The 20529-nt window shown below is 50.1% G+C and overlaps 1 protein-coding gene across 1 annotated transcript in view; it reads right to left on the bottom strand.

The window, feature by feature from the left end:
- The window catches only part of COL15A1 (collagen type XV alpha 1 chain), a 108928-nt gene that overhangs the window by 37403 nt on the left and 50996 nt on the right, over positions 1 to 20529 (bottom strand). Inside the window, exons 7-16 of the mRNA XM_079112224.1 lie at positions 19091 to 19225; positions 17830 to 17979; positions 15859 to 16008; positions 15280 to 15423; positions 10961 to 11014; positions 8316 to 8408; positions 7032 to 7157; positions 6429 to 6491; positions 697 to 732; positions 165 to 305 (exon numbers count right to left, since the gene is read on the bottom strand). Coding sequence (XP_078968350.1) covers positions 165 to 305; positions 697 to 732; positions 6429 to 6491; positions 7032 to 7157; positions 8316 to 8408; positions 10961 to 11014; positions 15280 to 15423; positions 15859 to 16008; positions 17830 to 17979; positions 19091 to 19225 — 1092 coding nt within the window. The remainder of the gene's footprint in view (positions 1 to 164; positions 306 to 696; positions 733 to 6428; positions 6492 to 7031; positions 7158 to 8315; positions 8409 to 10960; positions 11015 to 15279; positions 15424 to 15858; positions 16009 to 17829; positions 17980 to 19090; positions 19226 to 20529) is intronic.

The raw sequence follows: 20529 nt of genomic DNA, 5'->3' as shown, positions 1-20529 counted from the left end.
AGAATGGGATTTTCAGATCTGATTCTGGAGCACTCTCTTATGCCAGGGGCGATTTGGGGTGCTGGTGGCTCAGAGGCAAAGTGGACCAGCGTTCAGTGGGCTGGTCTTTCCAGTGGCTCCTAATGCATATCATTCTCTAACCATAGAAAGGGCGGGGAAAGTACCTCAAATCCAAGTCCTGTTGTACATCCAGGGCCTGGGGGTCCAGGAGGGCCAGGAGGCCCTGGAGGTCCCATGACTCCAGGGGTGCCCACTTGTCCATTTTTCCCAGGGGGCCCTGGTAAACCTCTACTGCCGGGGTCACCCTGTAAGGAAGAGGGTAGGCTCGTGACAGGCCCCGGATTCCCACATGGAAGGAACAATGCACACACATCTGAGTCAGAAAAACATTCACAGAGGTTAATTAGGTGGATGTATTCTCTGATCTGTGCTTAATAGCACAGAAACAGCTGTCTGGCTAGTTGACATTTCTCTTGGAGAGAAGCTGACAGGCCCTTGGCAATGAGTTTGTAGGTGGGGGTGAGGAAGGGGAAACATGGCAGGTTTCTGTTCCCCCCTGCCCCTCCCCGAGCCATTCCTCTGAGTGTGCTTCTCTCTGCTCTGTGACATTTATGTGTTGGATGCTCCAGCCCAGCTCCCCAACAATTGCAAACCCAAGGAAAGGGGAAGAGGGAGGAGACACTTGCTTTCTCTTACCTTTTCACCAACTGAGCCATTAGGCCCTCTTTCACCCTGGAAAACACAAACATCCAAGAGCATATATTTCATTAGATATGTTCAGAAAAAAGTGCAGAATTATTTTCCCTTCAGTAACAGGACATTGCAAGGGGACCCATTCTGTCTTGGTTTGGCTGGTGTTTCTAAGATGAGCATATGGCCCAAGGGGGCAGTCTGCTAGGTCAGTCATGCCCAAGCTTGTGGACCCATTCTTCAGCCATTAGCTTATTCCCTGCCTCCAGAGTAAACCAGAGAAGTTGGGAGAGATCACAATGTCCTTGGAGGGTCCTCGGCATTGGAGACAGTGTCCTTCCCCACCCCTTCCATGAGAGAGGTAAAGGGGTACTTCCCTACCTAAACCAAGGGAGGGCTTCAAGAACTTGACATGCATCTCCTAGACTTTGAGAGATTTGGTGGATAATGACTGACTCTCTGAAAAATAAGAGTAGAGAATACCTTCCACCAAGAACGATTAAGGAGGAAACGCAGGATGCAGGGAACAATTAGAACGTATTCTCAGACTTCTGTATAATTGAAAATTAATTTTAAGGACCATCTAAGGTGGGATTGCCCTGTCCTCCACCTCGCAGCCTCATGGCACTTCCACAACGTCCATGGCTCTGCCAGATGCAGGAAACCAGGAAGCTAAATAACCTTTGTTTAGGTTCTTTGCAGCTGGGACACTTTGGGACTGTCATTGAGGATGAGCCTAAACAAAGTTCTGGAGGTTCATAAGAAAGGTAAGGCCATGGTATGTCCTGCAGAAAGACCTGCGCACCTGGGCGACCAGCACACCACAATCTCCCCTGTCCTTTCCAGAGCTGGAAGAGTGACGGTAGAGTGTCCCTGAATTGCTACACTCAAACTCCTGTTTAGAAGCACCTTAGGTGCCTCCTTGACCTGGGAGCCAGGGGGGACACACTAGCTTTCTGGAGAGGTGGGAGGAGGGTGCTGGAGGAAGGAGGAGTTGCAGCTGGGACCTGTCACCTCTTTGGCGAGACCTACCAGGGAGAAACTGAATATGACCTTCCACCTGGGGTGGAAACAAGACTCAAATAATTTGGGCTCCCATCATGCTGCCTACAGTTTTTCTGTCTTCCTCTCTTGGCAGTGGGATCATGGCCTGTTGCCTACTACCATCCCATCTTGAGGGAAGTGCAGACATTGTGCATTTTCTCAGCAACAAATCAAACCACCACCAGGGCTACTGTGAGACAGAAGCTAAAGTGGCCCCAGCTCTGATTGCCTTACAGCTGTGCTGCCAGTTGACCCTGTTCAAAATTTGTTCACAAGTAAAGGACTATCTTTTCAATTGCCTTTCCTAATTCTTTCAAGTCAAGAATGCATCTTAGAGCAGTTTCAAAGAAAGTTCTAGAAGACACCTTGGATCTTGATATCTGCCTCAGAAATGATTTCATTCAGCTTATACAGGGTGGAGATAGAACTTGGATCCATTTACTGGCTCAAAGATATGTAGACTCAGTGCAGAACACGAGGAGATTAGCCTGGGGATAAAAGAATTCACTTACTGGAATTTTTGAGAACAGGTAGGGTTAAAAGTGGGAGCTTTGATGAAAAGGTTCAGGAAAGACTCCATACCTCCAAAATGGAGATGGTGGAGGTACTTCACAATTAGTGAGAGAATTTTTGTGTGGTGGGGCCACACACTATCCCAGAATTCCAACTCGCAGAACTGCAAATTTGGCTGTGAGTGAAGAAAGAGGGAGAGCTCGGCTGGAGAACAGCCACGCCTTAAAGGCAGGAGCTGTAGTGGTGCCCCGTGCTGTAAAACCATCAGATCAGAAGGCTGTCTCATCAGGATGAACTGGATCTGGAAGGATATCACTCGACTTCAACATACGAGAACTTCAAAGAACTAAACAGAACCGAGGATCTCTCTCTATTGAGGCCTCTGAGATGCCTCATGGGTGTCTGCTGGCTTTGCACGGGGCGTTTGCAATCCTGATCACTGCAGTGTGTATCCACTGCCATTGACCATGGTCTGTTTGGTTTTATGGAGGCCTGTTATCATCTAGATGATGTGCCAAAGACATCTGATAAGATATAAAGCAAGAAATCAGGCAAATACTGTGAGGTTTCATTTAACATTTAAACATGTTCTAAGCTCTAAACCTATAACTGGATCCTAGGTAAAAGTAGCTCACTGCTCAGATCCTTTTTTTTTTTTTTTTTTTTTTCAGTAGAGATCAAACCCAGGGCCTTAGAGAAGATGGTAAAGATTTAATTGCATTTCTCTTACATCTACAGAAAAGACAGAAGCTGATTGTACAATGCCATTTTGGGCCCAGTGAAATTAGTCAATGTCGATTCTGGGAGCTCAAGGTTCCTCAGCAATTCTGGGTACAAAGAAAATTTCAGACTGACTCTTTCCTGCCTGGCTGTCCTAGTACCTTCTGAGACTGAAGAAGAAGCTGAATGACATAGACTCTGAAAGACTACCGTTAATCCTAGGAGAGCTGGAGGGCAGAATAAGCAGTGTAAAAAGCAGAGAGATGGTTTTCAGAGGGTCACGTTCTCCAACAAGTTTTGTGGCATCCTTTCCCGAGCATTCTGCAGCTGAGAAAGCAGGTCACTCCCACCCACCACTTCTTGAGCTACAGATCTTAGAGTTAGCTCCTCATCTTAATATCATTGAATTATTCAATGACATTCAAATCTATCATAGAATATTTGATACATTCTTTGTGCATATGTGTGTAATATAAACCTATTCTGTGACATTTTCTTCACTGGAATATTTAAAAATAGATGCAAATACATCAATATTTCATGAGAAATACTTAGATGAATCTAAATAATATTTATAATAAAAACAATTGGACCCTGAATAATCTATTTTTTCATCTTAAACATCATTTTTTAAAAAGCAACATAAAATGATAAGGATTGCTATATTCGTCACATATCCTGAGTCTCATAAATTGAAAATATGAAACACTTCCCAAATTTGCATATCACACAAGTGTAGGGGCCATGTTCATCTCTAAATGGTTCCAATTTTTAGCACTGTGCCACCCAAGTGAGCACTATTTAATACATTCTTAACATCCATTCACACTTAGATGACAACATCCACATTGAAAACAATGATTACATATTTTAAAAATTTCTAGCTAAATAAACTGAATCTTTTTCTTTGGGGGAAATCCCACTTTGGGGAAGTGCCTAGATTGGTCTCTGTGGCCTGCTCACGGCAAGGGTGGCTGAGGAAAGGCTCCCCTACACATGGATCCCTCCAACTGTGTGAGCCGAGTCAGGGCAGGGAGTGAGGTCCCTATACTCTGGAGGTGTGTAAGCTGACGGGCACTCTGGTGAGTCAAGGATCAAAGGTGTCATTGGACAGTAAGTTCTTCAACATCCCTGAGCTGGCTTATCTCCTTCAGCCCATTTTTGTTATTTTACATTCAGTCTGTGCTCCTTGATTTATTTTTCTTTTCTTTTTTTTTTTCCCTTTCTTTTTTGAAGGTAAATGTCATGTGTAAAGTTTCTCTCCAGCTGTCCAGATGCAAAGTGCAAAGTCCCTTCTGCTTTTACTTGACCAGAAAGTATCATAAACACACAGCGCAAAAAATTGGGATGTGGAACAAATTTCTGGAACAAATCAATAAACATGGGATTGATCTCCAAGTCATCCAACTGCCAGTCATCCTGGGCAAGCCTGCCCCCTGCTCCTCCTCCAGAGCGCTGCTGAGTCTCCGCATGGCAAAGCACCCTCTGTGCCTCTGTGCAAATGTGGGCTGGGTATGGTTAAGTTCCACAGTGTAGGACTGTGTGGGGGTCGGGGAGGTTGCAGGGGAAAGATCAGGCAAGATAGAGTGTGGGTCGGTGGTGGTCTCCTGCGAAATTTAATTGCTTATGAAACAGCTGGTACATGTAAAATGAGTTCTCTAAAGCTCAACAGTTGATGCTTTTTCTGAGAAATGTGCTTTCCACGAAAATCGGGTTAGCGCTTCAATTAAAATAAACATACTTGAGAGCTGATGGAAACAGGAAATTTAGTTCAGTGACGCTGGTGTCCAGGCTGTTGACATTTCCACGTTCATGAGGGAGGAGGTGCACGGGGGCCCTCAACTCCACCCAGGAGAGAGGGAGGGACCCTCTCTTTTCTCAACACTAGTAAGCCCCCCTGGCCACATTACTAGTACAAGGTTCCTTGTCTTTATTGCCTCCCTTTGCTGGACATGGCTTATCTCATAAAGCAGGCCACACCCGCACCAGCATGGGGCTTCCAGTTGGGAGACAGGACAGCCTATGGACAGAGAAGGAGGGATGGAAGGGAGGCTAGATTTCCAGAATGGCAGATTAAAATGGTGTCTGAAGGAAGTTTCCTTCATTCTTCAAATGCTCATAGAGGCCTGTGCTAGTTTCTAAGGGCACAGAGACTGTGCTATGGGCTCCATGGCCAGGTGGACATGGAGGACAAACAAGGACGCTGACATCTTCAGTGTCATTGGTTCAGAAGGGTCCCTGCGGCATAGATATTGTGCCAATGGGAAGTGGAGGAAGGAGGGATGCTTCTGCTCATAAACCGGCCGGGAGAGCTTCCCAGAGGACACTGGTGCCCCCCCCTGTGTCTGATCCACTACCTGCAGTTTCAGTCATCCAGTCAACCATAGTCTGAAAGTAGTGATTGGAAAATTCCAGAAGTAAACAATTCACAAGTTTGAAATTGCATGCCATTCTGAGCAGCATGATGAAATCCCACTGTCCAGCTCCATCCTGCACAGGACATGAGTCACCCCCTTGTCCAGAACATCCATACTGAATACAAGGCCCACCATTAGTTGTGTAGTCAACCATCTTGGTTGTCAGATCTGCTGTCATGGTATCTCAGAGCTTGTGTTCAAGAAGTGCTTGTTTAACTTAATAAAAGCAAAGTGTAAGAGTAGGAACGCTGGCAATTTTATTACAATTATTCTATTACTATTTATTGCCATTAATCTCTTACCGTGCCTAATTTATAAACTAAACTTTATCATAGATATGCAGAAAAAAACCAGTAAGCACAGGGTTTGGTACTATCCATATTTTGGGGCATCCACCGGGGTCTCAGAACATACATCCATAGGATAAGGGGGGACTACTGTATCTGAACTGGGTCTTGGAGGATGAGAAAGGACTTTCCTAGAAACAGTGAGGGGAAGGTAAATTATACTACTTCCTGCCAGGAGCCATGTGAGGGGGGAGCAGATGATGACCTAGAAGGGCCTCTGGTGTAAATGGGGAAGGGTATCAGGACTTTGCCCTGCAGAAGAGAAGTCACTGATATTTTCTCAGTTGACAGGGAAGCGACTGATGAGGGCCCACTAGGGGAAGGTGCACAGGGCACCGGGTGGAGGATGGACTGTGGCTGGAGAGAATGGAGCCCAAAGTCCCAGTGTGGATGAGAAAAGAAGAATGTCTGATCAGGGTGCAGAGAAAGGTCGGTCTTGGAAACTGACCTTTGGTGGCAGGGAAGGGAAGGAAAGGAGGAACTGAAGAAGACTCTGTCTGAGTCCAAGTCACTGGGTAGATGGCGACATCATTCACTGAAGCTGGGGTAGGAGAGATGCTGAGTTGGGCATAGTGAGTCCCAAGATGAGGACATCCAGCAGAAGTGACCAGCAGGCAATTACAGAAGAGGCAAGGTCAGGATTAGGGATTGGACAGTGGAGCTCTGGTGTTAGAATCCACCCCTCCCTTCTCCATACCTTCTCCCCTTTCATCCCTGGAAGACCAGAAGCTCCACCAGGTCCAGGCTGTCCCTCAGGACCCTGCAGAACATCAATGACAACCAGTCACATTTCTGCTAAGAATCACACACAAACCCATCCTGGAAAGGAGGGCAGGGTCCAGAGGTGGGGGGAGGCCAGTGGGTCCAGGTCCTTGTTCCAGGGCCAAGACAGGAATGCCATTCCTGGTCCCAGCTGGGCCACTGCTGGCTGTGCCACCTGGACCAGCATCTCTCACTCTCTGGGTCACTTTCTGATTTCCTCTTCTGTGGGGGTGTCAGGAGCAGGACTAGACTGAATGGTCTCTGGGGCATCCACCCAGGCCCGGATCTGGGGTCCTCTGGTTTTAAGATCTCAGCAGTCTGTACTTCTTACACTGGCCATGATAGAGCAGTAAAACGATGCACAAGATGATATTCTTGGCGCTACTTCCTGGGAGTCTTAGCGATGGCTCAGATGCGGAGGATTTTGCTTGCAAACCTTAGCTAGCTGCTCTCTCCCCAGTCTTAGACAATGTGGTGTCTGCAATCTGCACATCCCTCCCATGGCCACAGAAACAGGCACAGAACTTCAGACACTTACTGGGGGCCCAGGTTCACCAGCAGCTCCATCCTCTCCAGGAGAACCAGGGGGCCCATTAAATACATCAGTTCCTGGTTTTCCTGGAATCCCCGGCGGGCCTGGGGGACCTGGAGGGCCTGGTGGACCCTAGAAAGCAAGGAATTCTGTTAGAAACAGTGAGGGGAGGGTAAAAATGTACAGAGCATATATGTTCATACCTTCTTTTCATTCCTCAGAATGACCCTACATGGAAGGTTTGATGTTCCCACAGCAGATGGGGACAGCCAGGTCCACGAGACCATGTGACTCACACATACAGCTAATCCATAGAAAAATCAGGATTTGAATCTAGGTCTTTCCAACCCAATTACATCATATTTTCTCCCAAGCGCTGTATATAGTAGAGGTCCAATTAGCTGGCACGCCTGAAGAGCTCTGGTTAACTGAGTCTTCTTATTAACCATGAGGTCTATACTACCTGTTGCCTGAAACTCATCCTAAAGTGAACTGCTTAGCCTCTTGTGAGTTGGCTGGTCCCACCAGCCTGGAGGTCCCAGGAAGATCCATTCGGCTCCTGCTTGACTCACCCAATGAATCCAGAGCTCTTTCAGCCCTGGTCGCATGGTCATGAGGAGTGGGCAGTGGGCCAGCTGAGTGCAGCTTCTAACTGGGGGTCCATGTTCAGGGCTCAGGGGAAGGACTGGGGATGAGGCTGGGGCCTGGGGAAGAGGCAACAGCTGCAGCTGGAGAAGGGAGGCGCTCCCCTGGGGGCCATTTACAGAGAGACTGGTGGAGCCCAGCCTTGGGCAGGAGGCCAGGGAACACAGGCGCCAAGGAGGGAGAAAGGGCTGTCTGGAGAGCTAACGGCATGGGTGGGGGTGCCTGAAGGCAGGGAAGACTTCAAGAAAGGTCTGGAAGTCAAGGTGTGACAGCTATTTAGATAGGGAAGAGGCCAGGAGAGACGTTTCTTGAACAAGAAGTGATATGGGGGCAGTGGGATCAAAAGCCAATGGAGGAGGTGGAGGTCCATGGGCAAGCCTGCCCAGAGCAGCCTGCTGCAGAGGGCAGTCAGGGAGAAGAGGGGAGGGGAGAAGAGGAGGTTCTGAATATGAACCCATTCCATACTTACTTCAAACCTAATGAAAAAATGACCAAAGTGGAAAATGTCAAACACATAGGAGGAAAAATACACCAAGTCCCGTGGACTCTGCCAACAGCCCTCAGCCCCTGTGCTCCTCCCTACCACCCACCCCTGCACTCCTCCCTCCTGGTCGCAGACACCAGGCCATGTCCCTTCACACTCACTCTTAATAGCTCCTCACTGCCCACGAGGTCCCCGGAACCAGAACCAACATCCAGGCCCCAGCCTAGGCCGGAGCCCTCAGCCTCCGCTCCCACCTGGAGAGAGAAGAAATCCCCAGAGCTTGGATTCAACGGTCTCCACAGACGCCATCACCCTGGAAACTTTCCCAGATTCTATAGCTGTGTAACCTCTGATGCCAACTTCCCCTTTCTCTGGCTGCCCCTTCCTACTTCCCTCCTCTCTTGTAGCCCCCTACCCATCCAGCTCACAGGGGGCCCCTTTCTCAGCCCCTCTGCCTGCCTTTCAAACCTCTCTCATCTTCAGGCCTCATTCTGCAGTGGCCTCCTCCATGAAGTCCCCATTTCGCTGTTCTCAGCAGAATTCCCCTCTCCCTCCTCTGTTCCCTCGGGGCTCTGCCAAAGGCTCAATTTGGTGCTAGGACAACCTGACCTAAAGTCAGCTGCTTATGTGTCTGTCGGCCCCTCCAGACAAGGGGCTCCTCAAGGGCAGGCCCAATCATGAGACTCCCTGTGTGTCCAGGGACCAGCATGAGACCTGGCTCCATGACACCACCAAAGGCCTCCAAAGAGGCAAAGGGAACTTTCAAAATACTTCCTGGTCCCTAGTTCCTGAAGACAGAAACCAGGTGAGGCTTCCTTCAGTCATTAAATGGATGTGTACCAAGCCTGGGAGGCTCCAAGGAGCACTGGTTTGGGGTTAGAACTGGGTGCAGGAAAGCCACGGTGGGGATGGGGGTGGGAGGAGAGGACTGGTGATGGAGGCTGTGGGCCTCATCGGAGAGAGGAAGAAGCAGCACATAACTATGATCAGGGGACCTGGGGACTGCCTGGGTAGGGAGGGGGAGGAAAAGAACCTCTTGGGGAGGTTTCCTGGGTTTTCTCTTGGTGGCCAGATAAATAGGGTACCATTCCCCAAGATGGTGAACTCAGGGGGAAGAACAGGACTGGGGCAAGCGGGAGTCCCGTGTGGGATGTGCTCAGTTGAGGAACCTCTGGCCATTCAGGGCACAGGACATAGATTGGACATAAATGAATCCTGATGCTGAGCACCCTCCGGGCTCCTCCTAGAGGCAGAGAGCCCTGAGGCTGATGGGATGGTTCTTTGGGGGCGACTAGGAGAATATCTTCAGCCTGTGGTGTATCACACCGTGTGTGATAAGCTGGATGGGGAACCTCACGGTGGGTTCAGGAGCCCCAGAGGGTCCAGGAAGCCCTGGAAGGCCCTCCCCAGCACCATTCGGAAGAGAACACGTGGTCAGTGAGGTTCCCCTCCAACTGATGCTTTTCTTTCGGTAGAAACTGTGCTCAGTGTCAAGATCTGATTACACAGAAGTGAAGACAGACATCGTTCTTTAGAGGGACAACCCATGGGTCACCCTGCCCCCTCAGAGGTCAGGAGTCCTGTGTTCCTGTGCCATCTGGTGGGAGGAAAGACATTGGGGGAAGAGCTGAGCGATGTGGACATGCATTATGTGCAGCTCCTTATCACCCGGGGCTCCCCCAGTCCTGGTCTGGGCACTGCCAGAGTCCTGGCATCCAGCCAGCCCAGCCTCCCGAAGCCTGTCCTGCCCACCTGCTTCCCCCACCAGCCCCTGCCACCGTTATGGGTCTTTATCATTCAGAAGCTGCTTCCCTAGGCTCCTGGCCGCCTAGGACACAGGCGCATTGCCGGAATCACCTCCAGGTCCCAGCTCCCTGCACAGGGCTGGTGCTCAGGAAATACCTTTAGAATGACAGAAGCACCCATGGAAAGGAGGAGGAAAAGAAATCAGAGAGCTGCATCCCAGGACGCGTCAGCTGCCAAAAAGTATCCAGAGAAATGGCTACCCTGGCAAATAAGGCAACAGAATGGTCGAGCGACCAAAAGAGGGGTAGGAACATTGACAAGGAAGTCCCCAAATATCAGTGCTGTGACACAGCCCTCAGAGTCACCAGAGCCCTGCTGTCCACTGAGGTAGCCAGAGATAGCAGCTTCCCTTCCCTCACTTCAGTGTGCAGATCTGGGGTTCCAGGGCTGGGGCATCTGCCTGCAGACTGCCTCCATGCAGCCCAAGGGAGCTAAGCAGGGACAGAGGGCCAGGGCCACGTGGAGATGGGAAGGCCCCCAGGGGCAGCTGGATTGCTGCCTATGGCCAGGCAGGCTCCCTGAGCAGGCCTCCTCGGGAGCACAGGCCAGGGTCACCGTGCTGCAGCCGCTTCGCCAGACTTTGCCATCAACAACCATTTCATTGAGAGGAACCAGTTCTCTTTCTGTGGTGACTGACATGAGATAGCATTTCCATAAACATCGCCTCATTTTGTCTGGGCTAGGGTAATCACCATCAGCTCCATTTGACAGATGAAGAAGTGGTAAAGAACTGTCCTGGGGGCCTGCAGCCCTGAGGCAAACCCAGGACCATGGCCCAACACTTTCCCAGGAGGAAAACCAAGGGCAGAGCTTAGACAGAACGCCTGAATGGGAAGGAGCCTTCCAGGGCAGACAGGCAAACGGAGGCCCGGGGAGGACAAGGACTTGGACAAGGTCACCAGCTGGTAAGAAGAGACCACCAGAACTGCCCCCTGCCATCTTCATGATCCCCCCTCCCTGGAGCAGAGCCTGTGAGTGCCCCAGAGGTCCCAGCACAAACCTTTTCTCCTTTGGGCCTTGCCTGTCCTTCTACTCCCACATGAACTCGTTCAGCCTAAAACAAGAAGATTTGGTTAAAACTTGGTCACAACAGGGGCTGGGGATATAGATAGTTGTAGAGTACTTGCCTAGCATGTATGAGGCCCTGAGTTCCATCTCCAGTACCACCACCAAACAAACAAACAAACAAACAAACAAACAAAAACAACCAAAAAGCCCAAAAAGAAACCCCCAAAGCACAATATCTTTGGGACATATGGCTGCTGAGCTCTGATGATATTCCTGGGCGTGAGCTGGTGGCCAGTGCTGGGCTAGAGTCCGCAAGCCCATGGAGGGGATGTTGGCAGATCACAGGTCTCAGTTCCTACGCACAAGCGGCTACCAGGAAGACCATGGCATTTGAAGTCACCCAGACTTGAGAGTCAGTCCCATGTTTTGCTAGCGTTCCACAACACAGATTTTCAAATATATTAGCTCATTTTAGAGGCAATGTTCTTCATATGTTCTAGAAAAGATTCTAATATCTAATCAGTCCTTAGAAATGGGATGACTTGATTTCGACCACTGTGGCTCATGTCTGAAGGTGGTGACTGTGGACAGTGCAAAAAAAAACCAAGACAGAAAGTCCAGAGACCAAGGCTGCCACCTTTACTTGACCCCTGGGAACTGTGTGACCTTGAGGAAAGCTGTAATCTTCTCCGGGCTTCATCTGCAAAATAATCTGTAGCTGATTTATTGAGTGCATACTATGTGCTAGGCAAAGTTCTTCACATATTAACTCCTTTAATCTTCATGACAAATCAAGAGATAGGTACTTGGACAATGACTCCCCCATGTGGTGCAGGAAGAGGTGAAGAAATGGGCCACACACGTGTGGTATGCTGCCTCTCACCCACTAAGCTACACTGCCTTAGTGACTCTGAGAGTCAAAATCATCCTAAAAATGTTCCAGAGGGGATGCCCTCCTGACCATTCTTACTGTGCTTTTAAACTACTGCTCAGGACCTGGGCTGTCCACTTGAGTTTCCCACAGGTCCCTAACACAGGCATGGGGTGGTGATCTGTCCTCATCGACTGTGTGCTGAGATGACATGGTGGATTCATTCATTTCTCCCTTCCTTTCCCTCTCTCTCTCCCCCTGCTCCATTCCCTGCTTCTTAGAGCTTTCCAAAAATCAACTGTAAAAATCATAAGCCCCCATGCAGAAAACTCCAAAATGTATCAAGGACCTAACAATCTTCCAGTTTTTCAAGGCAAAACTGAATATTTAGGGAAGGTATTTCCTTTCAGGGTTCTTTTTTTTTTTTTTTTTTGTACCTTAATATATTTTTTATATTTTTTATTTATTCTTTTTAGTTATATATAACAGTAGAATGCATTTGGACACATCACACATAAATGGAATATGACGCCCCATTCTTGTGTTTGTTCATGATGTGGAGTTACACTGGTCGTGTATTCATATATGAGCATATGAAAGTGTTGTCTGATTCATTCTACTTTCTTCCCCATTCCCATCCCCCTTCCATTCTCCCCATCCCCCCCATCCAATCTGGTGAGCCTCCACTCCTCCCTCATCCCCACCTATTGTGATTCAGCATCTGCATATCAGAGAGAACATTGGCCTTTGGTTCTTTGGGATTGGCTTATTTCACTTAGCATGATAGTCTCCAGTTCCATCCATTTACTGGCAAATGCCATGATTTCATTCTTATTTAAGGCCGAGTAATATTCATTGTGTATATATACCACATTTTCTTTATCCATTTATCTGGTGAGCGGCACCTAGGTTGGTTCCATAGCTTAGCTATTGTGAACTGAGCTGCTATAAACATTAATGTGGCTGCGTCACTATAATATGCTAATTTTAAATCCTTTGGATATATGCTGAGGAGTGGGATAACTAGGTCAAATGGTGGTTCCATTGCAAGTTTTCTAAACTTCCAGGGTTCTTGCATGTGAATATTTTTAAATAGTTAAGACCACACAAGTTCATAACCAGCTTCTTTCACTTAATGTATTTCCCCATTATTAAATATTAATAATAATGTTAATAACTGTTTGTATTCCATTATTTGAATATACTTTAACTCAATCCCCTATTGTTGGCTAATTAAATCATGCCCAATTTTTCTCTGTTGGACAAAATTGAGATCAACACCCTTCTGAACAAGACCTTTTTTACATATCAAACTATCTTCATTAGAATGGATTCCTAAGATAGAAGTTTCTGGTTGTAGTTTCATGGTGGTTAGTTTATGGTTGCTAATATGTAGTTTCATGGTCATTAATAGATGTGGACAAAGTTTCCCAGAAGTAGTAAATCCTCAACACTGCCAAGAGCATGGCTGGCCCCACCACACCAGTTTCCTACAGCAGAAAACACAGGATTTAGGACAACCAACTCAGTTTCTTCAAGAAATCAGCAGCAAAAAGAAAAAAGAAGGTGGGAGATAATCAGAGACTAAAAGACACCTGAGACACTTATTAACCATATGCAATGTGTAGCCTTGGTGAAAAAAAAGGCATTAGAAAAAAAATAACTAGCGTATTAGATAATATGAAGGAACCATGGTTGATTTGTGAATTGAGCTGCTATAAACATTGATGTGGCTGTGTCACTGTAGTATGCTATGACAATACAAAACAGAAAGGTTCCAGATCAATCTATTAGCAATGTGCGCAGAATTGTTTACAAGTTAAATGATACGATGTTTGAGATTTTAAAAATATAATCCAGTCCTCTGCCCCTCTCCCCTCCCAAAAGATGGTGGCAGGGGTGGAACAGATGAAGCAAAACTGGCAAAAGTTCAGCGATTGTTCAAGCTGGATGATGGCTATGCAGGGGTTAATAACGCCATTCTAAGCCCCTTTGTGAATTTTTTAGATTTTCAAAAATAAAAAGTACCACAGCTCGTCTTGCTCTGAGGGCTTGTCACCTGGGACCATCCCCTGGGGTCCTGGATGCAGACTCTGGTGCTAGAGGCTGCCTGGGTGTGTCTATAGCACAGCTGGGTTAAACCTGGAGTCCCTTCTTGCCTCCCGCCTTTACCAGTGACAACGAGGAGGCCTGGGCCTCCAGGAGTCAGGGGCATCGCTGTCAGGAACCTCACCCTCTAGCTTCCCACTGAAGGTCTTTCCCGCTAGCCATGCTCCCATGGATGAGAAAGGTGGCTGAAGCTTAAGGGCAGGACTGTGTAGGCAGCAGGCCTGGGGCCAATGCCAGCACCACCCCTGGAGGCCTCCACAGCCACAGGTGTCTTGACCTCCCAAGCGCCTCCTCCTTCCTGTAGAATGGAGACGGCTCACCTGACACCAGAGGCTGAGGTGTAAATAGGATCAGGTAAGGGAGGCACAGGCAAACTCCACCAATGTCCCTTCAGGAATCTTGTTTCCTGCCCCCTGACTGTGAATCCCTCAGGGACAGGAAGAAGGTCAAGTTCCTCTGGACTGAGGGCCCAGAGATGCCATGTGCCCAGGCAAGGGATAAGTCAATGACTACCGGAGGGAGGGACATGCTGACTATAGGGATGGGACCAGAGGGTCATTGGAAGAGGCTCTTGACCAAGGGGCCTTCTGGACTCCCAGCAGGCTCTCTTGCCACACCTGCTGCAGCCCCTCAGATTCCAGGTCAGCCCTGGAGCACTGAAGCAGATGGGCCATGTGACTGGACCTTCAGCCAAAGGTCACTTGGATAACCGAGGCACCCAAGCAGGTCAACAACTGGGGGCTGCAGCGGGGAGTCCTCTAAAAATATATTCACCTTTGAACAGTAATTTCATTTCCTGCTTCACATACCTCCAAACTGAGGCCCAGCTGTGGTTTTCCTATTTCTAAAAGACAAGTTACAGCCCTTGAGTGGTGACAACCTCATGTGTGGGTACAGTGTCCCAAACACACGGACTTGACCTCACTGCTACCTTCTTTCACAGACAGTAAACAGTCTCAGAGAAACTAAAGGATTTGCTTCAGGTCACATAATGGCAGTTCAGAATCCTAGACGCTTGTGCTGGAAGGGACTGGAGGGTCCCACAAGGTCCATGCTTCCATCCCCTCTACAGTCCCCAAGTCACACAGTCAGTGTGTGCGTCTTCCCACAGCACCTGTTAGAAAGGTCTCGTTTCAATTAAAAAGGGCAGCAGGGACCAGGGCTAGCTCCACTCACTTTTTACTTCTTGCTCTTTCCTCCCTAGGTTCAAAGCCCTCAAATGTCTAAATGTACAACCCGAAATGAGATCCCAACTCTGAAAAGGCCCGGGGCTGCCCTTGCTCTTCCCTGAAAGAGCTCCAGTCACGTCTTCACATCTCCCAGTCACTCACCGGAGTGACTTCTCTCTCGGGAGCCGTCGTTGTGGGGACCGGGAGCGGCAGCCCCTCAGGGGGAGCACTGCTGGATCCCTCACCCCCAGTCACGGCAAGGGGCTCCTCTGTGGAGGCTGTTGCCCAGTCTTCATCGCCAGGTGCCTGGAAAGGAACCCCGAGGAGTGATGCTACCCCATCCACGTGGCTGTGGTCACTGCCATTTCTACAGCACTAGCTCAGTTTCAAGGAACCTTTTCACCGACAACCTCCATTAAACACACCCCCACACACATACACTCATACACAGGCTCAGCAATCTGTCTCCTCTCAGGGCTCAGCTTCCCACACCGGTTTCCTGACCACTCATCTCTGAGAGAGTTCTTTTGGGCCAAAGCTGGGAAGTAGCAGATTGGGACAATGTCCAACCTCTCTGTCATGCTGCTGTGGCTGCATCCCACCCACCCAGGTGGTGTCCCCCCAGACCCTTTATAATGAAGCTGAATGTGCCTGTGTTTCTGCAGAGGCCACTAACTACCCTGACCTAGGATGCTGACCTCTCTCCCCCACAAGCCAAAGAAGACACTAGAAGACACTTACAGGAGTGACCACTTGCCCAGGGGCCACAGTGGGTGTGAGGGTAGCCAGACCCTCTGTGGGGGCACCACTGGCTTCCTCCTCCTCAAAAGTGCCAAGCGGCACTTCTGAAGCAGCTGCGGCGGTGGTTGAATGTCCTTCATCCTTTGGACCCTGGAATGACACTGGAATGAGGGATCAGGTGGTGTTGCCCAGGCCCCTGCTTCAGTGGGTGCACATGTGGCCGCAGGGAGGAGACCCCTGGGGCCATCAGACAACCAGCAGCTCCTTACCCCCTTCCCTTTGCTTATCAGGAACTGCACCTGAGCTCCAGACTCTTGGGGCTTGGGTTAGAATGCAGCTCTCAGGGCATCCCCAGCTTGCCCCAGGAAGCCCTCTAGCACGTCTCTGCCAGGGACTTACCTGGTCTTGATTGGCATAGCTCCAATAATGGGAGCTCCTCACCTCTACAAGCAGGCCTGAGCTCACACAGTCCTGCTAGCCAAGCCCGCTTTCTACTATGCTAAGACTTGGTAGACCTGACCCGGTTTTCGCCTCATGATAAGTGCTTTGTCTTTAAAGAAAAGGGAGGAGGAGAAAGGGAAGCGGAAGAGGGAGAAGACCACTTTTCGTTCACCAAAATGATCCATGCAACTGCCAAGTGGCATGGAGAGCTCTGTCACTTGACAGTGCACATCTTCCCACTGTGGTTTCCCTGCATGGACGGCAGACCAGAGCTGGACACTGCCAGAGCAGCATGACACAGCCCAGGAAGCACAGTGTGGACGGCCTCAAGGCCGGGTAATGGGCATTCACTCAGCAAACACTCGGCGCCCGTCCCTCGGCAGGAGTGATGCACACCCAAGAACAGGGTGCCAGCGAGCCCTGTCCTCCCTGAGCCTGTGATCTGCTAGGGAGCCAGGCATGAACTAGAGAGCCGTTTCACTATGGATCACAGTGATGATGGGGCCTTCCAAGGGCAAGGATAGCGCTTCCTGAGGAGGTAGTGCGGGAGACGACCAGTGAAGGACACGCAACAATGGAAGGGACCAGGCTGCCAGCAGAGAGGGGTGTGCGAAGGCTGCGAGCAAGAGGGACAGGCCAGCTCAAGAGAATGGAAGAAGATGGGAGCGGGAAGCAGGGGCCAATGCATGAGGGAGGGGAGATGGGGACCAGAGATGTGATCAGCAAGGGTAGCTGGCTAGACCCTGCAAGGCCTCTCAGCTCTGTGGGTCAGGATGATCGGAAGCCTCCAAACATTGGGCTGATACCCCAGAGAGGACTGGAGAGAGAGGACAGGGAGGGGCCTGGGAAACACCTGAGCTGGGGACACAGTTTAGTCCAGGGGCTGGCACTGGAGGACAGTCCAGGGAACTGGCACGGGAGGACAGAAGTGCATGTGTTTATAGGGATTTAGGTGGAAAAATCACGTAAGACTCCATACTTGATGGGATGTGGATGTTAGGAAGCAGGAAGGGAATTCTGCACTAGGCCACTGGGAGATGAGACGCTGCACATCCTGTGAGGTAGAACACAGGAGTGGACATGGGGAGTTGGGTTTGAATCCACCGAGTGAAGAACTTGAAGACATCTAGCATAGGGACGCTATTGGGACAGTCTTGCCCAGTGCCCTGGAGGGCTCGTGCTGAGGCTTCCGGAGCTGGGCAGTCTCGGCTCTGCAGGCAGATGTGGCTGAGGAGGACTGGTCATGCCCTCCACCCCTGCTGGACCTGGTGTGCCCGAACCCTGACACCCTGCAGCCCCTGCTGACAGCCAGCTACAACTCCATCTCCTCTTGCACTCACACCTGGCCACTTCCCCGCTGGCCTCCCGGGACCATGCCATACACCCACTCAACCTGGCAAGCTCCACCCCTGAGCAAGCACGTAGTCAGAGAACTGTCCCCTCCACACAGGGGGTTTGCTGAGTGTAAGACCCATTGAAGAGTGGGTGGGGGAAGGCCAGCACCTGCTCCCAGCACTTCATGCTCCTTACCAGAGTGGCATCTTCCCCCGAGTCTTGGGTGAACGTGGAGAAGGCCGGCTCCCCAGTGGGCACGCTGCCAGTCTCTGCTTCCCTAGCAGTGCTGACGGGCACCTCAGCCTCCCCTGTTGCAGTTATTGCTAAACTTTCATTATCCAGACCCTAAACAGAAAGACACGCTGGCAGTGACCCATGGCAGTGACCCTGATCTGAACCATGGGTCTGTTGCTGGAGGGAGCGGTCAGATGGGCCCCTCTTGCACCTGCATCCTGTCGCTCCCCTTCCTTCAAAGCAAGTGCACACCCAAGGCGGCACCTCACGCCCATGCCCTCAGTGTGGCATCAGTGTGGGACCCTGGACTCCCACCCCCGTCACCCGAGTTCTGAGCCGTGATATTCATTCAGCTCCCCTTGCTTCCCTCGGGTGGCACTTGCTCTCCAGTGTCCCTCCCAACTTCTGCCGCCAGTCCTGGGTGCAGAATTTCCACTGGTACTGAAGTCCTTGTGTGGGGGTAAAAACCCAGGCCTTGGGCTTCTTGGCTTTCTTGGTGAAGGAGTCACTTGACCACTCACTGTCGCCTGCTCTTCCTGGCAAAGTGCCATCTGGCTTCTGCCCCTCCAACATTCCAAAACTGCTCCCCCAACCTCACAAAGGGTCACATTTAGAATTCGGTAGAGGCAGGATGCCCCCCATTCTTTCTCCACTGGGAAGGCGGGGTGGACTTTCTAGATTTCCAAACTGACTACATCTCTTCCTTGTTTCCTACTTTTCAGTGGTCCCTCACTTCCGCTGGATCCTCTCAGGCTCCTTGACAGAGCCCCAAACCTGTCTCAGGAGGCCTGCAGGCCTTGCTTCTGTTGTCCCCCTTCCCATCTGCCCAGTTACTTACTTCCTCTCAGCCTCCCAGGTTCACCTTCTACCTTCTTCACCCCAAAGCTGGTCTCTGGGCACCTATTCTGTGCTCATCAAGCAACCTGGGTTTCCTCTCTTGAAGCCCTTAATACTTTGTTTCCGGGAACCAGGCCTACCTACTTACCATCAGACCCCACTCCAGGGCTGAGAGCCCAGCAGGGCCCAGCCCTCCACAAACATTTGCTGAATAAGTCAAACGGCACCTCAGCCTCTTACTCAGATCCTCCCAGACTTGGCCTCACAGGGCTTCTCTCTGCACTTTGCTGAGAGATGAGGAAGGCTAGTGTCTGCTTCAACTGGGATGACCCCCGCCTGCCCCGCCGACAGCAGGTGAAGTGCAGCATGCACTTGAGTTACTTACTGAAGTGACCCCTTCCCCGAGATTCTGGGTGGACGCAGGCAGGGTGGATATTCCGGTGGGTGAACTGCCGACCTCTGCTTCTGGGGGAGTACTGACAGGCACTTCGGCCTCCCCCACTGCTGTTGCTGCTAACCCCTGCAAACAAGGACATCTCAGGAGACCACGTCACTGGGCCCTTGGTCCTGATCAATGTGGACAGAACAGACAGCCTGCTCCCCTAAGCAACCTGCATTTCTGCAGCTCCTTTACCCGGGGCACTTCCACATCTATGACTTCACCCCAGCCCCATGATGGTCACAGACCTGCAGAAGCCAGGGACAGGAGAGATTGCCTGGCACCTGGGTCTTATGTTTGACTCAGTGTCTTTGCCCTCTGGTGAGGAGCAATCGCTGCCTTCTGAGTCCATATGCTCTGCCTCTGGATGTTTCTGCCTGAACACAACAACCTTCTGCCACCCTTGCCCACACATGCCAGTCCAGACAAAATGATGGCTTTGCCCCGACAGCTTCCAAGATGTGCAAGCAGCACCTGCGTCCTCCTCAGCCTTCTCTAGACGCTCCTCGGTCCTCTCTTTCCCATGACTCAGTTTCCCTTGGGCAATACAGAGGCAGATTCCCGGAAAGTGACACAGCAAGTGGGGCAAAGGGATCAGAGAGCAGCTCTGGCTACTGGGGTCCCCAAGTGGAATATATGTTATTTCCATTTTTCAAAGTTTTTGGTATTTTATTTTATTTATTTTTTTGCTTTTGGATACTAAACACAGTAGGCTGATCAAAGACAGATTTCCTGCTGCAGGACTTCTCAGGGGCTAGAAGAAGGGAGAGACAGAGCAGAGCATTTCCCAGACATCTTTCACACGACATAGTGTCCTTGCAGACTATCCTCTCCCCATTAAAAAAAAAAAAAAAAGAAAGAAAGAAAGATGATGTCACAACCCATAAAAACAAAATAAGAAAGATGATGTCACAGGCTTATCAATTGAGACTCTCTGTCTCTCTCTGACTCAGGATCAGCTAAAGCCCCACAGGGCAAGTACAATTCCACAGGCGTCAGGTAACTTCCACATGCTAAAAGAAGTGGCCTGCTCACTCATGCAGACATGCTAATAGGCAATTATGTGACAGCAGTTCTACCAGCTTTAGGCCATTCTACCTCCCTGATATTGAGTGACTGGAGAGGAAAAATTTCTTGGGAAAGAATTTTCAGAGTGCTGTTCTTTTTTCTTTCCTCACGAAAATCATCTGGCAAGCTGGATATGTATTCCCTGGAATTTGGGAGACATAGGGACTGCTGCGATTCTTTCCAGGGAAAGACAAAAGGGCAAAGTAGGGGACCATCTAGATCCAGAGAGGGAAGGGAAAAGGGAAGGGGACAGAGGAAAGGGAATGGGGGGAAGGGACTTAGGAGACAGAGAGACAGAAGGAATCTGTCTGAAGCTG

The sequence above is a fragment of the Sciurus vulgaris genome, assembly GCF_902686455.1.
Source record: "Sciurus vulgaris genome assembly, chromosome: 15".
Taxonomy (NCBI): domain Eukaryota; kingdom Metazoa; phylum Chordata; class Mammalia; order Rodentia; family Sciuridae; genus Sciurus; species Sciurus vulgaris.
Note: the sequence above shows the minus strand (reverse complement) of the source record. Positions and strands in the feature narration are given on the sequence as shown.